This window comes from Tricharina praecox (assembly GCF_024521635.1).
Source record: "Tricharina praecox strain CBS 144465 chromosome Unknown BZA05scaffold_28, whole genome shotgun sequence".
In the NCBI taxonomy this organism is placed as follows: Eukaryota; Fungi; Ascomycota; class Pezizomycetes; order Pezizales; family Pyronemataceae; genus Tricharina; species Tricharina praecox.
Genome location: NW_026250430.1, coordinates 1 through 10,469, shown reverse-complemented (window position 1 = coordinate 10,469; position 10,469 = coordinate 1). Strand labels below are relative to the sequence as shown.

The window sequence follows — 10,469 nt, the reverse complement described above, 5'->3', positions numbered from 1 at the left end:
TTCGGTATCAGCAGCTTGGGAAGTCATCGCTCCGGTATCCTTGGACAGCTTGAGGGTTGATTTTCGGTTGATCGCTGGGCTTTAAGAAGTGTCTGAAGGAACAGACGGGAACAGCGGTGTAGTTGTAGTTGTAGGTGTTGGCGACCGAAGTCCCGGGTTGAAGTGAGTGTGGGTGTGAGTGTGGGTGTGAGTGTGAGTGTGAGTGTGAGTGTGAGTGTGAGTGTGAGTGTGAGTGTGAGTGTGAGTGTGAGTGTGAGTGTGAGTGTGAGTGTGAGTGTGAGTGTGAGTGTGAGTGTGTCGCTGGTGTTTGTGGTGCGGCTCAACGACGACGCACCCCTACTTTTGGCGATATGCCGACCTATTCAAATCGACGGAGGAGTTTACATCTTCTACCAAGATCACCAGCAATCCACTCTGTAAGGGCGATAATATGGTATGCGAATGGCATCCCCAGGAGTTTACTGAGTGAATACACTCAAGCGATGATCTAGACCCGTAAAGCATTCCCGCAGCAAGTGACTCAGTGAGATCTCCACTCGTCCTCTCACGGCCTCTTCGGATCAAATGTGCTGACTCAGACACCACCGAGCCCTCCTGGGGTGCGAACACTGGTCCGGGCTGACGCCGCTCCGTGTTGGCAGCACAGGCAGCTGATAGCATAATCACAATGGGACGCCACATCGCATACCCGGCAGCTACGCATTAGCCCATCAAAATCGACTCTACCGTGAGTTCCCCAGTGCGGTACCAAGCATACCGGTCACGGACAACGTCTCCAACGCATGTATGGGCGAAAACCGAGAATTCTGATCGCTCTCGCCGCTCAGATACTCCGACACAGTCGAGCTTAGTAGCGACGGCGAGACAGAATAGCGCTGGGACGCTGCCGATCGGACGCAACTGCGGCAATCCAGAGCGGATCACAGCGGTCGGTGGCCACCGGTAGTTGGTGACTCCAGTGCAGAGCGAACCTGCAATTCCTAGCATTGCGGCTAGGCGGAAGCGGACTACGATATTTCCCATGCGTCCATACGCCGAAACTACAGCGTCTTGCTACAGCTGCCATCGAGAGCTCCACCAGCACTGGTCATCCGCGCACCCCCGAATCCCGCCGCTACTTCGGCGGTAGACGGTTTGCCCATCGTCGGTGGTCAGCTGCCGACTACCTCACATAGCAGCCAGCAGAGATTTCACCGCTGTATCTGGAGCCTGGTTGTCGACCGCTTTCATCTCGTCGTGATCGATGACGCCGTGGAGCCACTGGCCATCGCGCGTGATTACCTGGTCCGTGTAGATCGACTGGGCGCAGTGCAACATCAGATTGAACCTCCGGTAGATCGACGAGGCATCGCTGGTTGATCTTCCGCTACAGAGAGAGTGGGCAACAAAGGGATTTTACAGTTTCCTCCTCTGTACGGACGTCATTCTCACTCACTCGCTAAGTACATGCAACGTGACTCGCTGCGTGTTATCACTCGGAGACCCTATTGACGTCATGCTCCAATCACTCGGTTCTTGGCTTTCGAGGAGGTTCCCGAAAATCCTTTACATGGCGGTCTCAGGAATCGACCGGCCATCGCATCGGATACCGCTATCAGCCAGCCGGTGTAGTGTAATCGCGCGACAGAAAGAAGCTCCCATCCAGAACAGGCTGCATGCGACGGTAAATTGGTGTTCTCTCTCATGGCTGTATTCTCGCCTCCACAGCCGGTAGCTAAAGGCGTGCCACGTGATGACACAGAGTGATATCTCACTAGTGCTCAACGCCGAAAACAAAAACAAAAACTATCACCACCCCCGGTGGGTGGCTTAGAAACCCAAAGAGCTGACAAGGCATTCACCTGGTTTTGAACCGAGGACTTTCCCTCAAATCCCCTCACCGATTGCATGTCTTAGACCACTAGACTACACGGGGTTTTTTCCGTGCTAGAGACAAGAATTCGAACCTCATAAAGTAAGTTCTTGGTGCACTCGCAACGGACACGCTCCGCGGCCCGCCACAACGCTGTCTGCGTTGGACGAACGACAAAGACAGCGCGAGAACCACCACAAGGAAAGCGCAATATCCACAGCGACGCCTGCGAGCTATCCATAGCAACACCAGAATGGTATCCGCGGATAGAAGTAGCGGAGGAGACGCCATCTGCGGCAAATCCAACATAGTATTCACTGCCCTATCTCTTTCATGTTCTCTGTGGTCCAATCACCTCGAAGGCTGGCTGGCGGCATAGGCCTCTCGACGGCAGGTAAGTCAACCTGCCTAGCCGAAATTGCGGGATATCCGATACCTATCCTGATCGAAGCGGTCTTCGCGAATTGCTTGGATGAAGGATGTGGTCTACATAGGTCCACACAGGTCCACCAGCACTGAGCAGGTCCCGAACTAAGCAATCATATGCCACTGGTGGATTCTCGCGTTGATCCCTTCAAGCTTGCCACCTACTACCTACCAAATTCTTCCATTGGATCATGGACCCCATAGGTGCGGCTACGAACCTAGTGTTTATTTCCGTATTTCCAGCTGTTCTGTTCTCTCCTGTCTTGCGCTTGACGAGCAATGGCGTATGTATGATACATAACCGCTCTCAGCAGCACTCGGACCGCGAGTGATGCGATCGTGCGACTCTATCATCTGGCAACACAACCACAATCACACGGATTGAGTTCACCATGGTACGGAGAGCGAAAGGACGGTGAGTAGTGAGCATTACTCCTCGGGCCGTGTACCGGGCCACCGCAACAGAAAAGGCAACAGCAACAACAACACATCTCCTGTCCCTCCTGCCTCCTGCCTGCAAGCCAGCACTCAGCTTCCGGGCTAGCTCCAGCCGGCTGGTCTGTTGTATGGTGGACCGGCCCGTCTAAAGATGGGACAATCTGCCTTGTGCGCTGGAACATTTATATGGAGTGGGCTCGCTACTCACGATACTATTGCTGTACTGAAGCATAATATCTTGTTAATCTACTTCGTTATTCACCAGCTTATGAGCGCGGGTTTGACACTCTAATCCATCGATCAAATCCCTGATGGAGGAAAAATATTTGCCCGTAACTCACAGGAAAGGAAGCAAACCTCCAGGCATAGCTTGCAGGTAGTAACCAAGTTATACGTCTTTAGGATATAAAAAATAAAACCCAACCGTGGCTCGAACCGAAAACCTTCACCACCCACGGTGGGTGGCTTGGAAAGCCCAAGAGCAGACAGGGCTTTCACCCGGGTTAGAACCCAGAGCTTTACTAAAATCCCCTCGCCGATTGCATGGTCTAAACCACCAGACCACGCGGGGTTTTTTCCGTACAGGAAGAATGTTGATTCTGGTTATAATCATGTTGCGGTGCTCGTGCAGCAGGCTTATCGACCCAGTGCTGGTCTGTGCGGCGTCCCAGTGTATATTCTCCTTTCTGGGACATTGGGAATAGGTAGACACGTCACAGATCACATGTGTTCACCGAAGCTATCCACAACTCTATTTTACACCTTGACGCCCGCCTCCTCTCCATTCGGAAATACCATTATTCTGTTATGTGGCTGGTGCCTACTTAGCTGCGTAGTGTAGACGCCGTTGATTTTGCGCTACCAGCTATCAACACAGCATACTGCGCGGTCCCCATTACGAGCCAAAGATGCAGAGAGTGGCTGTCTGTGCGGCGGGAGTTGAATTGAGCTATGCTGTTGAAGTGCATGGATAATAGTATCTAAACATTTCCCACCGTGCATTATTTGATGAACTCGCAGCAAAAGCTGCTTAGGAACGCCAACAGCCGCTGCTCACAGGCGCAAAGATTGATAGGCTTCTTTGTCAGAAAAATGGCGGCGTCTCGCTTCGTAGATTTGGTTTACTTTCTCTGACATGACCACCCCCATATTTCCTGTCCACAGTCTGGGTTAACAAGAAAAGAAAAAGGTCTGCACCATTACTCGCCTAGCTAGAGCCTAGTACAGGCGAGTCCGCGGATGCGTGTGTGGTGAATGTTTTGGCGAATGATGAATTTGACGAATCTGGCGGAAGAAGTACCACCAGCGCGCCATACACTACTACTACTCCATCTGACTTACCCCAAACCATACTACTCTCCAAGCACCAAATGGTTGTTGATTTATTTTTACTTCTAATATCTACCGCCCCCACCGGCTCCCCTGTGCTCTGAACATCCCGAGGGGCATTATGCAATCCGCATCGTCGCGGGATTAAATTTCCCCGCATTGGTACTGTCTATTGGGGCTCCTTGGTCTCCACATATGCGTTGCCGGCGACCCCGCAACTAAAGCTGGAATGGATCGACGAGGAGCGGTCCGGTCGGAAACGAAGCAATGAGTATCGGTAAGGGCGGGAGACTAAGTTGGTGAATAGATCTGCGCTCCCAAGCCGCGGAGTTGGAGGTAACGAAGTCAAAGCTTTGCCGATGGATGAGCAAAGAATGCCGATGCTCATACCGGCAAAGCCTAATGTGCAACTACCCCTCGCAGCATTCCACACATAAAACACTCTCACTCGAAATCGGCATGGCCGATGGTTAGCAAATGTTGTCTCTCCTGAATGCGCGTGACCGCGAACTAACAGTTAAACTTAGACCGTGCTGCGAACATCGCGGGTTGATGCGAATGTTCTTCCGTCATCCGGGACGCCAGAGCGAAGGGGGAAATCCGATATTTAGCACAGATTGACGTTGGACGGGTCCAGGCGGCTAAATACCCCCTGTCCACACGCGAAACTTCTCGGCATAAACGTGGCGCACGGCGCATAAATATCACCTTTGTGAGGGCGCTGCACGCATCAAACGCCACCACGCGACGCCCCCACAAGCCACCACGTTGAAAAAGGCACATGCCGATGGAGCGATGTTCCTACTAGGACCTCTAGGCCGCTCCCGAAGCGCCCACCTACATGCACATGGGTACGTCGTGCATATCCTGCAGAACCGCGCCCGACGCAATTTCCTCCCATGAATGTACGATTGTTGCTTCGAGGAGTTCCGAGTTGTAGCCTCAAGCCACGTCGCCGCTCCTTGCAGGACTCGACCAACTTTGCACATAGAGAGAATGCTACTCAAGTGGCCAATCTCGCTTGCGGTTTGCATGGCGCGAGATGCACGGCAGATTGTATGCTTTAGTTGGTGCGCCTTTCTAGAAAATAGACGCGGGAGTTGTGGGGTTCTAGGGATGCCGACTGAGGTCTCCGACACTCCCCGGGTCAGTATCGCATCATGGTTCATGCGCCCCTATCGCGGAATGACAATTGTATTCTCCTACCCTAGTAGTTACTTGGTGCGGTAGGAAATCGAACGGAGGGCCAGCCTCAGCACATGGCACGAAATTGAATGTACAGTCACGATTTTGGCTTCTCGGTTACGTTGTGATGCGTGACATGACACTCATCACGGTTGACATCCAAGCCCCGGACAACTGTGGGCATGTGTTCGCGTAAAACGCGGGGTTACCGTAGTTACCCCATTGTCGGTTACCAGCATCCGCACAGTTCCCTCCGGACACCGAGCATCAAGCCGATTATTCTGAGACTGCAATAAAGCCGAGTCCCGACGGTGAGATCCGCTTTTAACTTTTAAGCGAGAAAAAAGAACATTCCGACCCTTGACTGCAGTTGGCGCGGAGAGATCACAAGCATCCTTCCCTTCTAGGCTAGACACGTTGCCGTAGCGATGGCACTAACTCTCGTCCCTTGTGTGCGGGGGATGCGAGCTTCTCCACACGGCTCAAAGCTACGTGATCGTATTACTCTACATAGCATCGACTACATAGCAACAACTTCGGCCGCCCCCAGCAACGGCATCCGTCCGGATCACGCCAGCCGCATACCATTCGCTATTCGGTGAGCGTATCCAAGCATCGGAATACCTGTTACTGGCATGCTCACCCGTATTCCAAAGAGTGTCATTTGAAGTTCCATGGTCCTGACCGATGGCAAATTCGAGAAGTGTGATCGGTGTCTACGAATGACCGCCGTCGCAAGAGTGGGTGTTCCTTTCGTCACGACTGGGTTCATACTAGAGTGTTACTGATTATGCGATAGAACGACGCCACAGTACCGCATCCTTCCCCATGGATTGTAGTCAATCCTCCTTCCCGATAACGACACGACGCGACGTGAACGAACATACGCTTCATCTTTTGCAATTGCATCTCTGGAATAGGCAGGATCCCCACGCAAGATCTATATCGACATGGTCCGGAACACCGGTTACGACGAAAATACCTTCAGGGGAGGGCCGCATTGACCCGGGTGCTGGGGCGAGGAAATGATCCTGCGCGTCATTCCGCTCCCGCGCTCTCGTCGTATATTATAGCCAAGTGACCCCGCTGGTTTGTGGCTCCAAATTATCCAGGCACCGATCACCACCATGCACTTCACCACCGTCATCTCCATGCTCGTCACCGGCTTTCTTGCCGTTTCATCTGCACTCCCGACGACAGGAACGGAGCCTGCTCTCGAGAAGCGCGGAGGACAATGCCGCGATCCGATTATCCGCAAAGAATGGTACGCAGCGAGTGTTTCCTGATCCTAGACCGACACGACTGACGATCGCGCAGGCGGACTTTGAACAACCTCGAGAAAGCGAACTACCTTCTGGCGGTAAAATGCATGATGCACAAGCAGCCGACGCTGAGCATCTATGCTACCGGGATCACGACGCGGTGGGAAGGTCAGTGATGGGAGCCCCAGAGGTCCTCGGGGTGAAACCGCGGTGGCTAACACGGCTTGCAGACTTCATCTGGACACACCAGCGTGTGATGCCCAAGATTCACTACGTCGGACAGTTTCTGCCGTGGCATCGGCTCTTCCTCTACGAGTACGAGCGCGCTCTGCGAGAGGAGTGCCTGTACTTCGGAGGTGTTCCGTATAACCCCCGAATTCTATCCGCTGCTGGGCCATGCTGACTGATACAGGTATTGGGACCAATCGAAAGACTACCAAGACATCCTCGCCTCTCCCGTCCTCAACGGCGAGCTCTCCTTCGGCGGTAACGGCGCGTACGACGCCAACGCGACGCAATCGCGACTACCGGACATGCCGGTGTTCAACTACACCGGTGGCGGCTGCATAAAGAACGGCGTGTTCAAGGATGAAGTCATCCACCTCGGAAATAACAACGACAGCTCGTACCACGAGCGGTGCATCAAGCGCAATATCATCCGTGAGCCCGCGCAGCTGTGGCAGAAGCCGAGCCGCGTGGCAGACGTCCTCGCGAAACCTAACTTCGAGGAGTTTGCTGTCTCGCTCGAGGGGAATCTCGACTGGACGGGCGATTTCGGCATCCACAACTCGGGGCATCTGACGATTGAAGGCGACGTAAGTTCTCTTTCCCCTCATGCTTCCATCCTTCATCAGGAATCCCGCCAGTCACTAACCCCTCCCAGATGATCGATACCTGGATCTCACCCAGCGACCCTTTATTCTACGTCTTCCACGCCAACATCGACCGGATCTGGTGGAAATGGCAGCAGCAGAACCCCCCGGCAAACCTTTTCGCCGTTGGAAACCCCATCTCCCCAAGGCTGCCCTTGTTTGCCACCATGTGGTCCGATGCCCCCGCCGGGAACGTCACGCTCGACTTTAAGCTCGACCTCGGCCCGTTGGCTGGTGAAAGGCTGACGGTGAAGACGGCGCAAGTGTTGGATACGCGCGGCTCTACGCCTGAGGGATATGCGGAGGGCGTGAATTGCTATACGTATCAGTAGATGAATTGGGCGGGTGGCGGGACTTTAATGGTGGACGACCTTGCATGGGGGTGGGCGAATGCGGGTCTGTGTTCAATTCATATATAATTTCGAGACGCCTATATAATGATCTTTACAGTCCGGCTTTAAATTTACATAACTTTATCTGCAGCCGCCTGGCTAAACAAAACAAAAGCGTCAGCTGCCGGGGATCCCTGTTCCCTGATACTCGGATTCCGGATAGTTAATAGATAGCCTTCCAAGTTCCCCCTTGCAAACATGAAACGCTCTATCGAAGATCATCAACGGTGCCAGACGCCAGCTGCCATATGTAGCGGCGAAAGTGGCCGCAAACGGTGAGCTGCGCACGCGCACGTGCTGATATGGAAGTCACGGAAGGCATGTGATTGAAGTTCTATCTTCGGCGTCACACGTGGCGTCGAGGACAGTTTCACTACAAGATATCATTGCTATGGTATTCCTAACGAAACCTCTCGCAAACGTAGCGAATCGCAGTAGAAAACAGAGTACACTCCCCTATCCATCTATGCATCATCCGCGAGAAAAAAAACGTATCACCCCGATCATCACGGCAACACTACGAAGTACACCACATCACTGCGACAGCTCAGAAGCATACTCCTCCTCCATTACGTCCACCACCTCCATCGTACGGAACAGCCTGACATATCCCGCGCCACCCCTCGAGAAGTAGTCGAAACCATACTGGCGTCTCGCAATGTTTCCGAAGTTCATGCGGACAACCTGCTCGACCGGCACTCCTTGCTGGTGGAAGTCTGGTGCGGCGGTACGCACAGCGCGCGGGTAGAGGTCGACGTCCCGCCAGTGCGGGAAGTGCTTGTATAGTACGCTCCTGTCTATTCCTACCCAGTGCGCGTAGATGTATTCATCCTCGTCTGGGTCCGACCTCGCGCTGGACACACGGTGTTCGCAGACCGAGCCGGCGTTCGCCGCCATCGACCCATTCCTGGAGGAAGTGGAACTCTCGCCGTCAGACTCTGCATCCCCTTCCGCCGCCATGGAAAAATCGCTGTCGGCATTGGAGGTTGCGTCGATACCGCTCCGCGCCAAGGTGGACATTTCGTCGTCAGACCCCGCATTCGCCGCCACGGACTCACGATCCCGTTCGACCCAGAAAGTCTTGCCGTTGTCACTCCCATCCGCGGAGCAGGCTTTGCCGTCGCCACTCCCATCCGCGGAGCAGGCTTTGCCGTTGTCACTCCCATCCGCGGTGGAGGCTTTACCGTGGCCACTCCCCTCCGCGCTGGAAGGTTCGCCGCCCGACTCTGCATCCTCGACCATGCAAACATCGCTGTCGACATTGGAAGTCTCGCCGTTACTGCCCGGCTCCGCGTTGGAAGTATCGTGGATGCCACTCCACTCTGAGGTAGAAGCTTCGCCGTCCGACCCCGCATCCGCCGCCATGGAAAAATCGCTGTCAGCATTGGAAGCTTCCCCGATACCACCCCACTCCGAGCTGGAAGCTTCACTGTCTGACTTCGCACTCATCTCCACGGACTGAACATCGCTCCGCTCCGTATCCATCCCACCATCAATTTTCCCGCCCTCCTCTTCCTCGCCCTCCTCTCCCTCATCCTCGTCCTCGTCCTCATCCTCATCCTCGGCCCCCTCAAAACCAAACCCATACTTCTCAACGAGCGCCACCGCGAGCTGCAACTGCCTCCTTTCCTCCCTCAACACGACTCCAAGGGCCTTCAGGCGATCGTCGATCTCAGGGTACCGGCCCTCGCCCTGCACTGCGCGGCACTGCGCACGCATGTGCAGGATGTACGCGATGGTGCTCATCTGCAGCGCCGTGAGCCGGTGGCCGTAGTCGAGGTTGAGGTCCCGTGCGGTCCGTGGCTTCGAGTACGGTGGTGGGTCGTAGTATAGCCGCATCTCCGGCTGCGACCGGCGGTAGTATTGTCGCTCGGCGTCGCGGTAGGAGAAGAGGGGGGTAATGCCGTGGTCGGGGTCGGGGTCGGTGGATGATGATGCGGCGGGGGAATCCTGGTGCCCCAGTAGGTCGGTTGGCGGGGGCGGCGGGGTGCTCATCGTGATTGCGGGTGGAGGGGAGGGCGGCGGAAAGGGAGGCGGGGGAGATGGAGGCGGGGAAGATGGAGGCGGCGCGCGAGGCATGTCACGAGATTAAAAACAGAGTGTTGGTTGATGGAGTGAGAAAGTTGGCTTTGTTTGCCGCTTAGGGAGGAACGAGTGCCACGCTAGTGGAAAGAAGGCTTACCGTAGTCGGTAGCGGGGAGTGGGAGGGGGTTCGAGAATTGCCACGAAGTGTCTACAATAGGACTACGACATCGTGTCCTGCAAAGTTCAAAGCTTTAGTTGAGTAATGCTGGGCTGTAGAACGACGACGATGTCACCTGGGGCGTGAGTGACTCGGATATACCCAGCGCTGTGTCCCACTGCAATGACACACGTCAGTCCGGAATCATGAAGTTCAATTCCAAGTTCATCAATATGTATTAGTACAAAGACTTATCTACAAGTCATTGGCGTGCATCCGCCGAATATCCAGCCCAAGACTGCATGACGTCATTTAATATTGCATGCATATATTTTGCCGCGTGGGCATGGCGCTGTGGACGGCCACCTCCGGGCAGTAAATATGCTGTTATACCATGTATGTGTGAGGGAGAATAGATGGGCTGGAGTCGCTTTATAGTTGAAGACGTGCACAACACAGGTGGCACCCGAGAAGCAGGCTTGTCTCGCGTCTAAGGGATGATCGATATCACTACGGCGCGGTGACAGCGCA

At 54.5% G+C, this 10,469-nt stretch overlaps 2 protein-coding genes across 2 annotated transcripts; one reads left to right on the top strand and one right to left on the bottom strand.

Annotated features, from left to right (window-relative positions):
• Nucleotides 1-6,536: 6,536 nt before the first annotated feature.
• Nucleotides 6,537-7,696, top strand: BZA05DRAFT_342618 (uncharacterized protein; the record flags this gene model as incomplete). Its single annotated transcript, XM_051481042.1, has 4 exons — nucleotides 6,537-6,660; nucleotides 6,723-6,855; nucleotides 6,905-7,307; nucleotides 7,376-7,696. Coding segments are annotated over 4 exons (981 nt in total), but the record flags the coding sequence as incomplete, so codon positions are not given.
• Nucleotides 7,697-8,176: 480 nt separating this feature from the next.
• BZA05DRAFT_459296 (uncharacterized protein) lies at nucleotides 8,177-10,001 on the bottom strand. Its single transcript, XM_051487633.1, has one exon. It carries the CDS (start codon nucleotides 9,833-9,835, stop codon nucleotides 8,291-8,293), a length of 1,545 nt encoding a protein of 514 aa, XP_051336142.1. The 5' UTR covers nucleotides 9,836-10,001; the 3' UTR covers nucleotides 8,177-8,290.
• Nucleotides 10,002-10,469: the final 468 nt, after the last annotated feature.